Raw genomic sequence first — 21,611 nt, 5'->3', positions numbered from 1 at the left:
AGTCACGTGTGCACAAGATCTCCCTGTTCTTACTTGTGAATTCAGTTGACTGGAGACTCACTCTAAACGGATCATTTGAATCAATGAGTTGTCGACTGAGAACAGCTGCAATCGGATCATTCCAATTCGTGAATGAATCGTTTGGTGCGATTGGTGAATCAATTTAACAGGTTCATTGAAAAGAATCAGTTTGTTCATGAATCAGACACTGCTTCTGCGTCTCAAAGCATGTGATATATTATAAGGAAGTAACGATATGTTTTATGAAATATAGTGAAGTAAAAAGTACTATCTTATGCTTTGGAATGTAGTGAAGTAAAAGTGAAAGTTACTCAACATAAATCTACTCCAGTAACGTACAGATACTTGAAAAATGTACTTAAGTACAGTAACGAAGTACAACTACTTCATTACTGCCCACCACTGGTGTTAATTATGGCTTTGTTTTTTACAAACATGCAGCATTTTACTTTATAAGACATTAATTGATGGACTGAAGTGGTGTGGATTGCTTGTGGATTATTGTGATGTTTTTATCAGCTGTTTGGACTCTCATTCTGACGGCACCCATTCACATCCATTGGTGAGCAAGTGATGTAATTCTACATTTCTCCAAATCTGTTCTGATGAAGAAACAAACATCACATCTACATCTTGGATGGCCTATTTTCAAAATATTCATTTTTGGATGAACTATTCCTTTAAATTTGTTTAGGCCATTTGTTTGATTACACCATCCACCTCTAAAGATAATTACAAAAAGAACAGCAGAGAGTGAGGATGCTGATGCAAAATTTGTGTTTTTTTGCAAGCCTCAAAAAGATAAGAGTTATGAAATATAATATGACAGACAGAAGAGGCCGTCGTCTGGTGGAGAGCAGAACAGATGCCCTATCTCATCTGGATCTGTCTCTCTCTCCGTCTGTCTCTCCACCTGCATTTTTAACAAGCGCACACACATAGACGCAGCAGGTCAAATGGAAATGAGAAGTAACCAGGATAGATGTTAAACCCTGCTTTAGCATTTAAACACACACACACACATTCAATAAGCTCAGGTAGGTAATGAAGTCCTAAAGTGTGCAGATAGAGTGCGTGCCTGTGGGACTCTGCGCCTGTCTCTCTCTGTCTTTGCTCATGTTTTGTTTTGTTGCAGAAAAGGGAATATTTGATTAAGAGACAGACTTTAATAATACATAGGGAATTCGCTTTTGCTTATATAACGCATCTCATGTTGACACACACATGCATATACTTGTGTGAGAGACCTTAGCCTTATTAAATATGAAAATAATGTTTTTGAACGTACTTATAATGCATTGCTGGTTAAAAAAAGTAACATAATTAACTAGAAAGCTTGATAAGTGAATCTCATGAAGAAATTGTTATTGCTAGCTATTTTTAGGAACATTAAGTTTTTTTTTTTTTTTGTTTCATTCTGATAGTTTAGGTTTTTATAGAAATGTTATGCTATTAAAGTTCCTAACGTGCAAAAAGTTTTTGGACAGTATTGCAGAGTTTAATTTTTTTTTTTTTTTTTTTAAAGAAGTTTCTTCTGTTTACCTAGCCTGCATTTATTATTACAAAAGCAGTAATATTGTGAAATATTTTTTGATATTTAAAATAACTGTTTTCTATTTGGATATATAGCATATATATATATATATCTATATATATATATATATATATATAGCATTAGAAATCATTCCAATGTGCGTTTTTAATTTTTTTTATTATTTATTATAATTTTTTAAATAATAAGCAATTATAGAAATTAGGGCTGTCAAACGATTAATTGTGATTAATCGCATACAAAATAAAAGTTTGAGTTTGCCTAATATTTGTGTGTGTACTGTGTGTCATTATGTATATATAAATACACACAAATGAATGTACATATTTAAGAGTAATATGTTGTTTATGTACAAATAATTTTTATTTATATATATTATAAATTATATAAAAATTATAAGAAATACATATACTTGTAAATATTTCTTAAATATATACACGTATGTTTTTGCATTAATACATACGTAGTAATCACACACAGTACATACACATACACACACATATTAGGCAAACTCAAACTTTTATTTGGTATGCCCTAATAGAAATTAATACTTTTATTTAGTTAAATGCTGTTCTTCTGAACTTTTCTATTCATCAAAGAAACCTGTAAAAATTCTACTCAGCTGTTTTCGACATCATAAAAATAATAATAAATGTTTTTTTGAACAGGAAATCAAAATATTCAAATGATTTCTGAATAATCATGTGACTGGAGTAATGATGCTAAAAATTCAGCTTTGAAGTCACAGGAATAAATTACATTTTAAAATATATTCAAATAGAAAACTGCTATTTTAAATAGTAAAAATATTTCAAAAATGTACTGTTTTTGCTGTACTTTGGATCAAATAAATGCAGGCTTGGTGAGCAAAAGAGACTTCTTTAAAAAACATTAAAAATCGTACTGTCCAGAAACTTTTGCCTGGCGTGGTATATTTAAGATTAATTCTCTTTGAGCAAAACTGTATAAGATAATATTTGTTTTTATGACCCCGTTGACAGTTTTTTTTTTTTTTTTTTTTTTTAAATCTCTCAGAATATAGTGAGGTTTCTATTTAAAAAGAGATTTTCTAAAATTGCAGTGGGGTTTGACAAATAATAGTTATTATTTATATTAGGGTAGGAATATTAGGCTATTTTAGAGTTTATATTTAGGGTGGATTTCGGATTTTTATTTAGGGATATATTTGTATTTTAAACTTTAAAAAAAAGTTTTTTTTTATTTCGGTGTATTTACTGCACTGAATGCAATTAGTGCGATTAAATGTGACTTTTAGCACATTCTTGTTGATTAACTTGACTTCAAAGAGCGTATGAAAGAATATTATTAGCCACAAAAGTTGGGGTCCCCTGTTGTTCTGTTGTTGAGATGCATATTAAATATTTCGCCCAGCCTTTGAAAAAACTTAAGCCGTTAATGATAAACCAGAAGGCAACAAAATAACAAGTGAATTTTTTTCCACCGCATAAAGAGCGAATGTTTCCCTCATGAAAATCCATTATAACGGCGGATAATTTTTTTTTTGCAACCGAATGCCTGCGGCATTATAATATTCATGAGCGAATGGCGTGTTAATGTTTGTGTTCCAAATAATTAGCATTTCTCATATTCCCACAGAGGACATTGTCTCACATTCCATCTTATTAACACGTCCGATTCCTGTCATCTCTTAAGAGTCACGGGTGGAATTGTTCGCAGATTTTTCTGCGGCGTAAATAACCTTTAAAGGACAGACAAGCTTTTGGCCGCTGCATTTTTCACTCAGTTCTGTTCTGATGAGCCGCGCTGATCCGGGAGGCGGTGGGAAGGCGAGATTACGGCCCGGGCGTCTCAGACTTCTCCCTTGGCCTCTTTATTCGGGCTCTGAATGGGACGTCTGTCAGACGCTAAAGACGTGGGGCTTAATCTTGCCAAGGCTGAAGATCAGACTAGAAATGCAAGTCGCACAAGGTCAAAGCAAATATGTTGCGCTCTAATCGCTCACTGAGAGAAGGACATTACATCTGAATAACTGGTATGAAATGTATCTGCAGCAGTTATGCCAATGCTACCATTAAATGGACTATTCATGAAAATATGTCTTTGTTGACAGAGACATACCACTGTAAGAGTTCACTTAGATCAGTCACGATGGCAAGTGAGAAGTTCTTCATTTGAGAAGCCGGTCAGTCTGCTTTTATTTTTATTTCTGGAAGGAAAAATCTGGTTGTCTGGTTCTCCAGTCAAATGTAGAGCATGTTTACAGTTCAACAATTCCTTAGGTGGAGATTGTTGAATTCTCAAACTATTACTAATTGCTATATATGTGACCCTGGACCACAAAACCGGTCATAAGTAGCATGGGTATATTTGTAGCAATAGCCAAAAATGCATTGTATAGGTCAAAATTATCCATTTTTCTTTTATGCCAAAAATCATTAGGATATTAAGTAAAGATTATGTTCCATGAAGAAATTTGGTAAATTTCCTAACATTAAAGGAGAAGTCCACTTCCAGAACAACAGTTTACAGATAATGAACTCACCCCCTTGTCATCCAAGATGTTCATGTGTTTCTTTCTTTAGTTGTAAAGAAATTGTGTCTTTTAAGGAAAACAATCTTCATATAATGGACTGCTATGGTGCCCTGAATTTAGACTTCCAAAATGCAGTTTAAATGCAGCTTCAAATGATCCCAAATGCAGTTGTAAATGATCCCAGCCGAGGAAGAAGGGTCTTATCTATTGAAACGATTGGTTATTTAAATAAAAATAATACAATTTATTTACTTTTTGATGTCAAACGCTCATCTGGTCTTACTCTCCCTGAACGCGGTGTATTCTGACTCAAGACAGTTAGGGTTTGTCGAAAAACTCAGATCGTATTTTCACCCTCAACTTCAAAAATCATTTCAAAATCATCCTACATCGCTGCAGAAGTTCCGACCCAGTCTTTGCAAAGTGAACATGCAAAGATCAAACACCCTTAACAAAAAAGGTAAAACAGCGATATAGGACGATTTTAAAGTTTAGGGAGAAAATACGGTCTGAGATTTTCAATGTACCCTAACTGTCTTGAGCTAGAATACGCAGAGTTCAGGGAGAGTAAGACAAGATGAGCGTTTGATATTAAAAAGTATATAAATTGTATTACTTTAATGAAAATAACCGATCGTTTAGCTAGATAAGACCCTTTTTCCTCAGCTGGGATTGTTTACAACTGCATTTGGGATCGTTTGAAGCCGCATTTAAACTGCATTTTGGAACTCCAAAATCAGGGCACCATAGAAGTCCATTGTATGAAGAAAAATCCTGAAATGTTTTCCTCAAAAAACATAATTTCTTTATGACTGAAGAAAGAAAGACATGAACATCTTGGGTGACAAGAGGGTGAGTACATTATTTGTAAATTGTTGTTCTTGAAGTGGACTTCTACTTTAATTTATCAATTTTGATACATCGTAACCAAATATTGTCCTATCATAACTCTTAATTCTTATGACTAGTTTTGTGGTCCAGGGTCACATATTTAAAACTAATTCTGAAGAATTCTTCATCATTATTACATCACCTTGTGACATCACACGATGTCACAATTCAATTTTGATCCACAAACTTGCGACTCAGTTCAGTTCACTTCCTGATTAGATTAAATTCAATATATATTATTTTGTATATATATGTCAGATACAGTACATGTCACATTTTCTCAAGGAAAAAACATCTACATGAGAGTCAGTTGGTACTACATTATTATAATATTGAATGTTAAAATTAACTGATTTGTATGCAAATGCTTAAATTACACTCAATTAAGTTTTTATAATAGTAGGATTACAATTACATAATTATATTTCTACTCCAGTTCATTTTTTTGAAATATAAACATTTAAATGGTGGCTGTCATAAAAACCTAGTGAAAAATAAATATGCTAAAATACATTTATCTCATACTAAGTATAATAAAATACATTTAAATATTATGTACTCAATAAAAATACCTTTCAGTTAATCTTTGAATATGCTAAAATGGTATATTTAAAGTCTGTAGTAGTGCTGAAGTCCAACTAAAGATATACTTTAGTATATTTGATTGTGCTAAAGTGGAGCTATTACAAGTATACTTTAGGTACACTTTAAATATTTTGCCTATAAAGACTTATATTATTCAAAGATCATACAATCCTCATCAATAATGTCATTAAAACACACTTTAGGCTTGATATTAAGAAATGTGCATTGTGCACAAATAGTGCTCCAAATAAATTTTATGTTAGTAATTATGTTAATAGACTTGAACTATACTTTAATATACTTTATAAAAAGTATATTAAAGTATATTTAAAAAAAAATGAAATAAATGCATTTTAAATCTATTTCTTTTTTTACTAGGGTTGACAGATTTATTCAAACATAAATTAAACACTGAAGAATAGCAAAAATTATAGTGACTATGTTATATGGTGCATATATTAGCAAAATGCTCCTGTCCAGAGTTCATTTTTTCTGGCTGACAAATGAGTTTATGGTCACCGAATATGATTTTCCTGAGGTAAATGTGAATGTACGTGATTTTGACGTCTTTGCGCGGTGACTGATTCATTACATGACACAGGATACGGATTTCAGTAAGTTGTACTCTTTCTTCTAACATGCTTTCGGATATTCATGTTTGAAATCTGAGACTTTGTTTCATAAGTAATTCATAAGTGTTTCAAAAGTAATTAAGCACAAAGCTTGTTGGATGGGAGGTGTGCTACAATGTTCTGTTCATTAACTGAAAACAGGCTAGACTAATTGATTTTGGGATTTCGGAATCAACATTGTTTTGTAAAAACGACAATCGATTAAAATCTTGAAATTTTTCAATATTATGTTACCCAGCTCTAATACATACTTGTGTACAAAACAAACCAGCTGTTGCAGAACTGTGTTCACAGCTGCAGGATTTCCCTGAACATGCTTTAGTGATCTCTACAGTTGAGTTCATTTATCATGTAGAGTACACTACTGTACAAACCCATTAAGTGGTTAGTATAAAAGGGCAGCCTGACCCCACTTAATGACATCCCAGTGCTCCGCATGTGCCGTGAATTTTAATCCGAAAGCCCAGCACGCTACAGGATCTTTATGAAAATAAGACTTTCCTGTAGACCTTTCACTAAGCAGAAATCACAGGCTATTGAAATTTCTTTTAATGTCAATACTATACCAAGAGTGGCATATACAAATGCACAAACTGCACAGTATATCCACAAAATAGCTTGTAATGATAGCTCAGGGATCACCTTTTGCAGGTTTAAACCCACAACACTTTAGTATTTAGTTTATTTTAGTGTAATGCAGAGATGATGGGAACACAGATGCATCTGATGTGTGTTTGTGGTAGGCACAGGTACATTACATGGTATTGTAATGTCATGCAAATAAGGCTTCTTGTCTGTGTTCACAGGTTATTAGTCATAATTGTGACCCTGGATCACAAAACCCGTCATAAGTAGCACAGGTATATTTGTAGCAATAGCCAACAATGCATTGTATGGGTCAAAATGATAGATTTTCCTTTTATTACAAAAATCATTAGGATATTGAGTAAAGATCATGCTCCATTAAGATATTTTGTAAATTTCCTACTGTAAATATATCAAAACCTAATGACTGATTAGTAGTATGCATTGCTAAGAACTTCATTTGGACAACTTTAATGGCGATTTTCTTAATATTTTGAATTTTTTTGCACCCTTAGATTTTAGATTTTCAAATAGTTGTATCGGCCATATATTGTCCTATCCTAAATCGTATTTATTCAACTTTCAGATTATGTATAAATCTCAATTTTAAGCGGGGCAAGCGAGAAAGACACTGGCACTGGCCCCATCTGGCCACTGCTTGTTCATTTTTAAGCCTTGTTCATTTTAAATTTAAGCGATCACAGAGAGACAGGTCTCTGACAGACAAATAACCTACAAAAGTTTGTCAAATTACCTGTCTTGACAAGTAACTTTGTAGCTTTAACAATGGTTAATCTGTATTTAATTTATACAGTAGAGTAATATTTCAGATGCACCGATCGACCGGACATATTTCAGCCAATTTCTTTTCCGGGCTTGTACAGGAACTGTATGCAGTCATTTTTCAAAATGTCATGTGTGTGGAAATATTACGAACTCTTTAAGCATCCATTAACAGAGGCCAGAGACGCTGTAGACGAACCCAAAAAGGAAAAAAATACTGTAGCAGGCGGAGCAAGACCAAGGTTCACAGTGCGCTAAATATTGGAAATATTATCCTAAGTATTGAAACAGGGGTTTATATGAATGTACACTGCCCATCCAAAAGTTTGGAAACGCCCTAGAAAAGTGGGGTTTTGGACAATATTGGCATGAATCCTTTTTAATTTTGATCATTTTGCACTGATAAGGGACAACTCAAACTATGAAAACATATTTTATTACATAAACAGTTTATACATATACACATTAGCAGCTACTACAGCTCTGCATAATCTGGGCCTAAATTCATTGTATTCTAAACTTAATTGTCAATCAGTTGTTGAAGCTATTAAGGTGTGCTGACCCAAAAATCTTTTAAAAACCTGGGCCAAGTTTAAACCAGTAACCAGGCATCACAGCTGGCAAAGGGGCATGTCTGACTTTGACATGTATATATTGCCATTATTATGTAATCAAAATGAAAATTATTATTGCTGGTCTTCAATGATAATGTCAAGTTACTTTAATGTATTTGCACCAAAAAATGATAAGGATTTATGTTGATATCGTCCAAAAGCGTTATGCGCCCCGGGCACCTTCGCGTTTTTGCCGGAGCACTCTGAGCGCCTGAAGTTGAAAAAAAAGCAACTCTGAGCAGAAAAGCTACCAACGTCATAGCGTTTTTTTCCATCGTCCAGTTGAATGAATGGAGAGACGGGCCTTCCGTTGTGGTGGCGAAAGTTTACCGTTGCTTAGAAAGTCCGGAGACTGCAGTGATGGAGGAGATACTTTTGGTGTCTATTGCGGGTTACCCGGAGCTGTATTTTTTTTTAAAGGTTTTTGCTAATATGACAGTTTACTTAACAGCAAAAACCAAAGATTTTAGAGCACTCGTGCTATAATCCTTTAATTAGACTGACTTGGCTGCTGATTTGATGGTTGCCTAGCAACATATTAAACCGCAACGCACTGCTCTTTTTAAAAGTCACCCAAAAAAGGCAGTGCGGTGCGCCTCGCGTTTGGTGTGATCGGGGCCTCAGTTTGCGTTCCTTCAGTCCGTCTGCTGTTTTCCCCTAAAGCATCTTCATTTTTAATAAACTAATAATAAAATAATTTTTGAACAAACAAATAATGTTTGAAATTTATATTTGTTAGGCTAGTATTTTTGCTGTGGTATCAAAATTGGAAACAAGAATTGTACAATTGAATTGGCATGTAAAAGTTTGGTGTCATATAAAGCTTATTTATTAAAATATAAGATAACATGGGCCAAAAACACTGATAACAGCAACTATTTTTTTCTTTTGTGTGTGTGTGTGTGTCAGGGCCAGTGAAAATTTTAACCGGGCAAGTAAAAATTTAAACCACTAGCCCGACCGGGACCAGTAGAAAAATTCAGAGCGTTGAGCCCTGACATATATACTGTAATGTTGGTCAAGGTTTCTTTCACCAAACATTAGATATTTTTCATTACCATTTTCCAAGCTCTAATCCTATAATATTTTTTGGCTAATAGTTTTTATTCCTAATAATAATACGTATCTCTAAAGTACCAGTTACAAATGTAGAATAATTAAGAGTTTTTAATATTTGTGAAAGAAGTCTGTTGTGCTCGCCAAGGCTGCATTTATGATATTGTGAAATATTGCAATTTTAAAGAATTTTTTATTTTTTTAACAAAAAAAGAAAGAAAAAAAATATATATATGTTTTGCAAGGATACATTAAATATCTTGCAGTTGACAGAACATTTGAGTAAATGCTGTTCTATTTATTTAAAAATAATAACCATTATTATTGCAATAGTTGAGCACCAATAATATTTAATAATACAGTACCAAATCAGCATATTAGAATGATTTTTGAAGGATCATTTGACACTGAAGACTGGAGCAATGATGCTGAAAATTGAGCTTTGCATCACAGAAATAAATTGCATATTAAATTTTTTTCAAATAGAAACTGGACATTTTAAATGTTAATAATATTTCATATATTAATCACAGTATTAGTACATTTGCTGTATTTTTAAACAAATACATGCAGCCTTGGCAGGAATTTGTTTTGTATTTAAAATAATCAAATAAAAGTTATTACATCTCCTTTATAAAGTATTTAATTCATATTGTTGCCAAAAAATAGGCATTTGCAAGTTTAGTATAATATAAAAGCTATTTCTTGCAGTGAATTTCCAGTGGAAATAACTACATTGTGATATGTAGTTACCACACTGTAAAATGATTCATACCATGATAGAAGATTTTGGTCATGCTGTCCATCCCCTTTGCATGTTTACTATAAAACACAGCTTTGTCTTATTATTTAGGATGGATTATATTCATGCAAACTGATTCATGGTTTTCTATTAGAAAGCAGCTGTGGAAATATCTAAATTCATAGAAAGTAGATCAACGTGCGCGCTTGTGAGCGAGACCCCCCGCCGTGGCGCCGTCACCATCTCCCTGTGACTTATCTGCTTTTCATTACAGCTTTGCCTGTAGACAGAATTGTTTCATAATGAAGAAATATATTTTCCCTCTTCCTCGTGCTCATTTGCTTTACAATCCAGGAACACGGTGTGGTGAGACACCAGAGATTATGACACAAAGAAAAGCCCTGAAGATTGCACTGATTTAGTTAAAAACGCATATGGAGAAACATTGCCACTGAAAACGGCATTGAAAGCCGTCGAGCATTTGAGCCTCGGAGGCCACACTCTCTGTCACTCCAGTCTGCGGCTTTAACACATCACATCGCAACATGCTTTTCCCGAGGGGGAGAAAAAGAAATGTGTTGGTTGTCATGGAAATCTATAGCCATTTTTCTTTCTTTCTCAGCGTTGAGCGGGTCGGAGTCCAGAGGGAGGGTTGCAGGAATGAGATGTGGGCAGGGTGACATGGGGCGATGACAGCGGGCAGCCGCTGGTATTGATCTGCGATCTGTCACGGCAGCCCACTCTTGAAAAAGCGCTCTAAAGTGTTTCGCAACACGTATCTTATTTTTCATTTTCAGCTGCTATTCTGTTACGCCGACGCTCCGCGGGCCCGGGCCGAGAACTGGACTGTGTGCAATTGTAAAAACAGAGGAAGTGGAGACTTTACAAATATATGGCAATCAATAGCTAGCCCTAAAATGTTCTGCATGCTACTTTCAGCCAATAAATATCAACATGGAGCTAAGAAAGCTTTTGTCTCTTGGTTTTAGAGTTATGTTTTGCCCTTTTAGAAGCGCCTGCCATGTCAACACATGACTATAAGCAGAGTTGTGGCTTGAATATGTTACGGTTTGGATGCTGAGATACTGGCGAGGTCCAAAACGATTTCTCGCCAAGCACTGAACGCATGTAAAAAGTGGCTGGAGTTTCTCACCAGTTGGTTGGTGTTGTTTGCAACATAATACATGGCTGCAATTTGTGTTCTTCCAGTTTTTGCCTCAGGGGAAAATTTACAGTTTATCTCGAAATCCTATAGTATTTTTCTCTTCGAACACTGCATGGAAGGAACATTATCATTTTTTTTTGTGACAGGTGTAGCTTTTTTGAGAGATGTCAACTGACTCATCTTATATATGGTGCTGTAGGTGACAAAATCACTTGTTTGTCACTAACAAAAATGTGGAAAAACGTTATTTAATTGTATTGTTATGTGTTTTACTTTATATGATAAATGAATTTGATTCATATAAAAAGTACTTCTCACTTTGAAAATAGTACAGTTTTTCTTAATGAAGTCTCTTATGCTCAACAAAGACTGTGCATTTATGTGCTTTAAAAATACAGTAAAACTGTAATATTGTTAAATATTATTACAATTTAAAACAACTATCTTCTATTGTAATATACATTAAAATGCAATTTACTCCTCTGAAGCAAAGCTGATTTTTTAGCGTTGTTACTTCAGTCTTCAGTGTCATTTGATCCTTCAGAAATTATTCTAAAATGCTGATTTGCTGCTCAGCATAAGCAAATTTTATATTCATTATACAAATAAAAATAATACTAAATACAATTTTGTGGCAGTACTCTTATAATAAAAATTCAAACACATTTTAATTAGTTTGAACTATTTTTGACAATGCTACTGTATTAAAGTTAAGAATATTTTACATTTTGCCCACATTCTCCACCATTATTTCACCAAGCTGAGTACAATGAATATTGGGATTTCCTTTTTCTAAATAATACTGTAAATCTAAGAAAATATACTACTAGTCAAAAGTTTATGAACAGTAAGATTTTTCATGTTTTTTTTTTTTTTTAAAGTCTCTTCTGCTCACCAAGCCTGCATTTTTTGAGCCAAAGTACAACAAAAACAGTAAAACAAATTTTACTGTTTAAAATAACTGTTTTCTATTTGGATATATTTTAAAATGGGATTTATTCCTGTGATTTCAAAGCTGAATTTTTAGCATCATTACTCCAGTCACATGATCATTCGTAAATCATGTCAACACATGATATTGGCAGAGTTGTGGCTTGAATATGTTATGTTTGGATGTTGAGATACTGGCAAGGTCCAAAACGATTTCTCGCCAAGCACTGAACGCATGTAAAAAGTGGCTGGAGTTTTTCACCAGTTGGTTGGTGTTGTTTGCAACATAATACATGGCTGCAATTTGTGTTCTTCCAGTTTTTGCCTCAGGGGAAAATTTACAGTTTATCTCGAAATCCTATAGTATTTTTCTCTTTGAACACTGCATGTGGCGCACATATGTGCAATATTCTCACCACCAAAATGAAAAACTAAGGAACATTATCACTTTTTTTTTTTTTTGTGACAGGTGTAGCTTTTTTGAGAGATGTCGACTGACTCATCTTGTATATGTTGCTGTAGGTGACAAAAACACTTGTTTGTCACTAACAAAAATGAGAACAAACCGCTAATTAATTGTATTGTTATGCATTTTTATTTATATTGGTGATAAATGAATTTGATTCATATAAACAGTACTTCTCAAAAGTTGAAAATATTACAGTTTTTAAATGTTCTTAATGAAGACTCTTATGCTCAACAAAGACTGTGTGCATTTATGTGCTTTAAAAATACAGTAAAAACAGTAATATTGTTACATATTATTAAAATATTATCTATTGTGATATATATTAAAATGCAATTTATTCCTTTGAAGCAAAGCTGATTTTTTAGCATCATTACTTCAGTCTTCAGTGTCACATGATCCTTCAGAAATAATTCTAAAATGCTGATTTGCTGCTCAGCATAAGCACATTTTATATTCATTACACAAATAAAAATAATACTAAATAAAATTTTGTGGCAATACTCTAATGATAAAAATACAAAGCAATACTGAATAATATAGCACATTTGAAACTGGTTTAAACTATTTTTGTCAATGCTACTGTATTAAATGTAAGAATATTTTTCATTTTGCCCACATTCTCCACCATTTTGTCACCAAGCTGAGTACAATGAATATTGGGATTTCCTTTTCTCTAAATAATACTGTAAATCAAAGAAAATACACTACTAGTCAAAAGTGTATGAACAGTAAGATTTTTCATTTTTTTTTTTTTTTTTTTTTTTTTTTTTTTAAGTCTCTTCTGCTCTTCCTGCATTTTTTGAGCCAAAGTACAACAAAAACAGTAAAACAAATTTTACTGTTTAAAATAACTGTTTTCTATTTGGATATATTTTAAAATGGGATTTATTCCTGTGATTTCAAAGCTGAATTTTTAGCATTATTACTCCAGTCACATGATCATTCAGAAATCATGTCAACACATGACTATAAGCAGAGTTGTGGCTTGAATATGTTACGTTTGGATGTTGAGATACTGGCGAGGTCCAAAACGATTTCTCGCCAAGCGCTAAACGCATGTAAAAAGTGGCTGGAGTTTCTCACCAGTTGGTTGGTGTTGTTTGCAACATAATACATGGCTGCAATTTGTGTTCTTCCAGTTTTTGCCTCAGGGGAAAATTTACAGTTTATCTCGAAATCCTATAGTATTTTTCTCTTCGAACACTGCATGTGGTGCACATATGTGCAATATTCTCACCACCAAAATGAAAAACTAAGGAACATTATCACTTTTTTTTTTTTTTTTTTTTTGTGACAGGTGTAGCTTTTTTGAGAGATGTCGACTGACTCATCTTGTATATGTTGCTGTAGGTGACAAAAACGCTTGTTTGTCACTAACAAAAATGAGAACAAACCGCTAATTAATTGTATTGTTATGCATTTTTATTTATATTGGTGATAAATGAATTTGATTCATATAAACAGTACTTCTCAAAAGTTGAAAATATTACAGTTTTTAAATGTTCTTAATGAAGACTCTTATGCTCAACAAAGACTGTGTGCATTTATGTGCTTTAAAAATACAGTAAAAACAGTAATATTGTTAAATATTATTACAATATTATCTATTGTGATATATATTAAAATGCAATTATTATTATGCAATTATTAAAGCAGATTTCTGAGCATCATTACTTCTGTCTTCAGTGTCACATGATCCTTCAGAAATAATTCTAAAATGCTGATTTGCTGCTCAGCATAAGCACATTTTATATTCATTACACAAATAAAAATAATACTAAATAGGATTTTGTGGCAATACTCTTATGATAAAAATACAAAGCAATACTGAATAATATAGCACATTTGAAACGGGTTTAAACTATTTTTGTCAATGCTACTGATGAATAAAAAGGTTCAGAAGAACAGATTTATCTGAAATAGAATTTCTTTGTAACATTTTAAATGTATTTATCATCACTTTTAATCAGTTAAACGCATCCTTGCTAATTTCTATAATGTCTTTCTCAAAAAAGTATATATATGTTGATGCACTACTTCCTATTTAATACTGTACAGCCGCTTTGTCACAATCTGTATTGTTAAAAGCGGCATATAAATAAAGGTGACTTGACTTGACTCTTTGTATTGAAGTTCTTATTAAAATAATAACTGGTTATTCTTTTTGTGATATATCAGTTGATAGCTCATTTGAAAAACATTACATTAATGCAACTCGCAGATGATTTTATCCAAAGCGACTCACATTGCATTCAAAGCACACATTTCATAATTGCTATTAATGTTGAAAAAAAATGACATAAATGCACTGCATAAAAAAGATGAAGTATTTTTACCTTGACACATGTCTTGTAACTGCCATGCTCATAGTTTGAGACACAGTGCAACAGCCAATGCACAAATTTGTACGTTTCTTTACTTGGCAGAAAAAGTCTGTCATGTTTCAGTTTTTCAAAAAAATCTGTGAAATGAATACACATATCAGTAAGAACTCATACAGTAGTTTGTCTGTCGCAAGGTTTAAACCTAAAGCTTTTTGGTTACAAGCCCAGCTCTTTAACCTCCGAGCACCGCCACTTTGCGCCAATTGGTAGAAATGGGAATTGAGCCCACACCTCCATTTAGAAACCTGAAAACTCCTCAACTGAGAAGGATGAAGCACGTTAGGCAGCCTTTTTTTGTTTTGTCTGGTTACATTCTAAAGCACTCGTTGGTTGGTGTCCATTTCAAGAAGCACAAGAGCTTTATTTATGCACCCCAGACTGAATACTGCAGACTGACACCAAATTCTCTGCCCTTTGACATGGTTTGCCATCACAAAGGTTCACGTTTTTCCTCCTCTGTGGTCGCGCTCATGCTCTGTTTGGTTTTCTGCAGGGCTGGACTACACAAACAGAAAATGAATGGCAAAGAAGCCGCAATGAAAAGAGAAGGGTGGAGAAATGTTTTGTACTTGAGAGTGTAATGTTCAACATTTGTCAGCTGTTCTGTCAAGTATGACCAGTATTAGTTTGGATGTTTGACACATCTTTTGTCTTGAGAAACGTGGATTTGTACTCTAGGCATCTGAAAATGCTTTTGTTGCTGTTTTATTAAATGCATGTGTTGTTTTTTGCGTTTGCTTTTTTCCTCAGTAAAGCTGAGGTTGTTTTGGGCCTTTTTAAATGTTTTGATTAGTGATAGGAACGTTTTAACATTATATTATGTACAAAATGTATAAAATATAATATGCTGTACTTGTGGCATAGCATTAAGCAGACATTTCTTGTTTTCAAGACCTTTATTTGTATTTGTATATGAAAAATTAATTTTTCTTCCTCTTGCTTAGGGCCAGCCGCCACATTGTATGGTCTGTTCCTGGATTGCTGAGCATTTCCCATCTCTCAGAGCTTCTGTTTGAGATGTTATTGCCAATCTCCTCTTTCTGCCATGTTTTTTGTGAGCAGGAAGTGAAATTTGAGGAGTTAATGGAGCGTTTTCTGGCTCTCCTCTCCTCTGCTGGAGTCTTATGGGGGAGTCCGCCCTAATCCCACAAATCATGCCAGCTTATGAATTTTAAATTAAAAAGCCTAAATTTCTATCGTTGTGCTATTCATTTTGCTCCACCTGTGCTCCGATACTGTGCTGCCTTGCACGCTTTTCATCACGACTGGAAATACGATGTTCGTTTATGAGTTTTGGATGGAAATTAGATTATTTTGACTTTTGATGTTCATGTCTTTTATTCTTCAGCTGTAAAGAAATTATGTTCACGCAGAGCTGGACAAGACGAGCGTTTACGGTTAAAAAGTACATAAATTGTAAATAACTGATCGTTTTGCTAGATAAGACCCTTCTTCCTCGGCTGGAATTGTTCAGAGCCATTTGAAGCTGCATTTAAACTGTATTTTGGAAGTTCAAACTCAGGGGCACCATAGAAGTCCATTATATGGAGAGAAATCCTGAAATGTTTTCAAAAACAATTTCTTTACGACTGAAGAAAGAAAGACATGAACATCTTGAATGACAAGGGGGTGAGTAAATTATCTGTAAATTTTTGTTCTGGAAATTAACTACTCCTTTAAAGAGTAAAAACTTCATTTTGCAGAAATGAGTTAAACTTCTGTTTAACTTTTATGTGTAAGGTGGAAGCTATGGTCTATTCTCCAATAAAAATGCTGGTGTTATTGTTGCAGAACTTGTTGGTAGGTCACAATGTTCTGAATGGAGATTCTGTTGCAAATGCTGTTGGTTATCTAAGGAGGGAAATTTATATTTTTCACAGTATTCTCTCGGGTGCGTTTTGTGCCCCTCGACTACAGGAATAATGATACGAAACAATGAGATGAACCACAGCCTGCTGAATCTACTGTCTCTGTGGACCTGGGAAACAGAGCGGAGAACGGCTGCAGCGTTTGTTCTCTTCCCAGCTCTCAGAGAAGCAATACGTATATATTAATTTGATATTTTATAACAACGTTTGACACACAGATCCCAGATGAGTCACGACAACATACTCTAACTAGGCGACATCAAATCCCCAGCATCAAGTACTAACTTCAAGAGAAAATGCCATTCCAAACTGTAAAATCCCAGACTTAAGTATTAGCTTTGCAGCTGTTTGATTAAAAGCAATGTCTTCTAGCAACCAAACTGTAGAGGATCATGCAATGCAATGCTAGCATATATTCAATTATGTTGTAGATTGATAACATTCGTGCATATTTATAGGAATACGTTAAAATGAAACAGTTTATGGTCATGTTGGATGATCTTATTAAGTCTTATCTGATCTAAGTAATTCATGTCTTTTACATTTTTAATAACTGTAATCCCATGTTACACAAAAGTATGTTATCGCCATAATGTGTGGTTTGTATGATGGGTCTCAGATTCAATCTAGACAGAGTGTGTTTATTTTTGATGACTCTTCATACTCTTTGAATAGAAGTGCTTTCCTGATTGGTCGAGGGAATGTAAGAAGTCTTAATTTTGCATAAACTGTTCTCACCAAAGCACAAATAATGGAGAAGAGAGTTGAATATTGAAGTGCAATAAGCATCACAAGATGACAGATTGTGAAAAAGAACATTAAAAGTGCTTTTCATATTTAAACTGTTTTGAAGTGCTCTCAATATCATTAAGAGTTAATGACTAGGGTTTGCTGGGATAAGTTTTGGAAATGTTTGTTAAGAAAGTTAGGAACTGCTGAAACCAGGTATTTCAACAATAGTGGAGCTCTTGAACAGTTTTGAACAATTTTGAAGGTTGTTAATTAATATTATAAAATGGATAGTCCTTGATTCTGATTGGTTGAGCAGCGTTCAAAGTTGTTGTAAATTACTCTACAAACATTCAGCTTTGTTTGCATTTGTGTGTTGCTCAGCAACCACTTTGTTGCAACCACAACTGTTTCTGAGGAACTACATTGTTTGGTGGAAGAATACGGTTTTTATTCACATCATTACACTTTATTTGCTCTGTTTTATTTTGTGAAACCTTACTACGTATATGGAATAATTGTTTTATAAAAGCAATAAGCCCTGTGAAGCCGTGGTTTACTGTGAATTTTTAACAGCTAAGGGGGTTAAAACGCTTTGTGTCGTGCCTAAAAACACCCCTTAGCTGTTATAAATCCACTGTAAACCACAGCTTCTTGGGGTTTATTGCTTTAGTATATGCTTTTGCTAAAGCCATCGGCTGCACCATTTCTTCATACTTTTTTAAATATTCACAGCGGCAGTATTTCTGGTAGAAAAACTACATTTCCCATTATTCTGCAGCAAAATCTCCGTCAGTCAGAGACTCATAAGCAAATCATGCCCACCAACTCCCATGAAGCACTGCGAATGCATATATTGCGATAAACGTAAAATTAATTGTTTCTATATACATAATCAGCATCTTTAATAAAGCAATAAGCCCTAAGAAGCTATGGTTTACAGTGAATTTATAACAGCTAAAGGGCGTTGTTAGGCACGATGCGAAGCTGTTAGAAATTTACTGTAAACCATGGCTTCACGGGGCTTATTGCTTTTATAAAACGGTTATTCCATATACGTAGTAAGGTTTTGCAAAAGAAAACAGAGCAAATAAAGTGTAACAAGATTAATAAAAACATTATTCTTTCTCCTAACAATGTAGTTCCTCAAAAATGGTTGCGGCCGAGCAACACACAGACGTAAACAAAGATGTATGTTTGTAGAGAAATTTACAACAGCTTTAAACGTGGCTCAACCAATCAGAATAAAGGACCGGACCTATCAATTTTATAATTTTAATTTTACTTTTTTCCACAGTGATTCATGGGATTGTAGTTCTTTACCTCATTAAACCATTACACAGTCTTGTACCTTTTTGTCAGACTTTTAAATACTTTATGCTTCAAATCAGAATTTGTAATATTATGATTTACTTCATAGTTGGTTAGTTTGGTTATTGCTTATAACTCTTAAATAAATACTTTTTTTAAAATACCTATAGGAAAAATAAGGCTGCTTAAACAGCAGACTGGCACTCTATTGGTTATTTTTCTTATTATTATTAATTAGGCCTTGTTGCATGAACTAATTAACAGAAGCCATGTTTTACCTATAAAGAGAACCGGTTTCAAATCAAGTCAAGTCAAGTAGAGCTTTATTGTCATTCCGCTACATGTGTGGACATACAGTGGAACGAAATGTTGTGTCTATTGCAATGGGATAGGAATTAAAAGGATAGTTCATCCAAAAATTAATATTACCCCATGATGTACTCACCCTCAAGCCATCCTATTTGTATATGACTTTATTTTTCTAGACAAATGCAATTGGAGTTATGTTAAAAAAAAGTCCTGGTTCTTTCTGAGATTTATAATGGCAGTGAATGGCTGTTGAAATCTGAAGCCCAAAAAAGTGCATCCATCCATCATAAAAAGTATGACACGACACATGACTCCTAGGGGTTAATAAAGACCTTCTGAAATGAATCGATGTGTTTGTGCAAGAAAAATATTGATGTTTTTTGCTACTTCTATGTCATATGTCATTTGCTGGAACGCCACTCTCTCATTAATGGGCGTCCAACCATAGAGATTACTGTTTATAAAGTTTTAAATATAGAAATTTTTCTTTACTTACACAAAGGCTTTGATTCACTTCAGACAGCCTGTATTAACCCCCAGAGCCATGTGGAGTACTTTTTATGATAGATGGATGCACTTTTTTGGGCTTCAAAATCTCAACACCCAGTCACTGCCATTATAAAGCTTGGAAGAGCCATGACATTTTTTAATATAACTCCGATTGTATTCTTCTGAAAGAAAAAAGTCATATACCACCTAGGATGGCTTGAGGTAGAGTAAATCATCGGGTATTTTTCATTTTTGGGTGAACTATCCCTTTAAGTTGTATTGCAGATGTATAACAATATATAATTGTTTAAAATTAAAACATGCAGATAAAGAAAAGAAATCTTCATATGACTGAGCAATTTAATCATTGTACTGTCCAGAGCATGTGGATGCTTAATTTGTAATGGACATTTCGAGTTTCCAATCTTCTTGCCAGTGCCTCTGAAATGACCTTTTCCATACTGTTTTCTGCTAAGTACATCAATGAGTTGCGAACCCACTCTGTCGCAGTAATGCTACGTATCACAAGTACCCACACTCATACAAGAACTCATTAATGTGACTAATATCCCAGCACCCCACTGTGTTCCACAACAACAAAGACTTCTGTGCGTGTTCGAAGAGCTCATTTGCACACTTTAATGTCTAATCAGCCAACGCTTGCCTCACCAACAGAAATATCCACCAATCACAGAGAAATGTCTATCAGATATGATTATAAGCACATCCAATTGAATTACAGTGTGGCCAATGGAAGCTATTTCACAGTCCACTGATCAGTCAAAATACGCTTGGTACAAATGACATCGGGCAAATGGCAGGACTGTTATCTCAGCTTATCTGAACCTGAAATTCACACGGATAAACCTTTATTCTACCTAGATAACGATTTGACAAACTCTCTGTCTCTGTCTCTCTTAACAGAAATAGAAAAGGTTCAGAAGGATGAAGACAAAGAGGATGAGAAGTTCATCGATGTGGTCATCAACAAGAACATGAAACTGGGACAGAAGGTTTTGATCCCTGTAAAACAGTTTCCCAAAGTAAGTACAATTGGATAAAGTAGTTAAACCCATCTAGAACAGATTTCCAGCGGATCCTCTGCAGTGAATGGGTGCTGTCAGAATGAGAGTCCAAATAGCTGATTAAAACATTACAATAATCCACAAGTAATCCACACCACTACAGTCCATCAATTTTAACGTCTTGTGAAGTGAAAAGCTGTGTGTTTGTAAGAAACAAATCCATGATTAAACTGAATGAGGAGAGAAATATGCACTGATCAAACACTGTTTACATGAAAAAAACAGTCCTTAACAAATATGTGGGTGAGGTTTTGATGTGAGAGGATAACAGGGTATAGACTTTATTACTGGAGCATTGGTATGGATTGTGGACTGGTATTTTGGCCAGAAGCAATGGTTTAAAGTTAAAACACCTTCACAAACACATAGCTTTTCACTTCACAAGATGTTAATTGATGGACTGGAGTGGTGTGGATTAGTTTGGACTAATCAGCAGTTTGGACTCTCATTCTAACAGCACCCATTCACTGCAGAGGATCCATTGGTGAGCAAGTGATGTAATGCTAAATTTCTCTCAAATTTTTTTGATGAAGAAACAAACTCATCATCTTGGATGAGGGGTTAAAGGAGAAGTCCACTTCCAGAACAAAAATTGACAGATAATGTCCTCCCCCACTTGTCATCCAAGATGTCTTTCTTTCTTCAGTCGTAAAGAAATTATGTTTTTTGAGGGAAACATTTCAGGATTTTTCTCCATATAGTGGACTTCTGTGGTGCCCCGATTTTGAACTTGCGGCTTTAAACGATCCCAAATGCAGTTGTAAACAATCCCAGCTGAGGACGATGGGTTATTCTCATAAAAATAATACAATTTATATACTTTTTAATCTCAAAGGCTCGTCTTGTCTTACTCTGCCTGAACTGTTTTTTTCCGGTTCATGGCAGTTTGGGTATGT

The 21,611-nt window shown here is 34.1% G+C and overlaps 1 protein-coding gene across 2 annotated transcripts in view; it reads left to right on the top strand.

Moving 5' to 3' along the window:
* Positions 1-21,611, top strand: part of khdrbs3 (KH domain containing, RNA binding, signal transduction associated 3) — a 176,564-nt gene that overhangs the window by 73,092 nt on the left and 81,861 nt on the right. For both annotated transcript variants that reach the window (XR_007829869.1, XM_051137536.1), the window contains exon 2: positions 20,555-20,673. Coding sequence is in view for 1 of the 2 variants with exons in the window: in XM_051137536.1 (XP_050993493.1) it covers positions 20,555-20,673 (119 nt within the window). In the remaining variant the exon portion in view is untranslated. The remainder of the gene's footprint in view (positions 1-20,554; positions 20,674-21,611) is intronic.

The sequence above is a fragment of the Labeo rohita genome, chromosome 19, assembly GCF_022985175.1.
Source record: "Labeo rohita strain BAU-BD-2019 chromosome 19, IGBB_LRoh.1.0, whole genome shotgun sequence".
Taxonomy (NCBI): Eukaryota; Metazoa; Chordata; class Actinopteri; order Cypriniformes; family Cyprinidae; genus Labeo; species Labeo rohita.
This window is presented reverse-complemented; position numbering and strand designations above follow the sequence as displayed.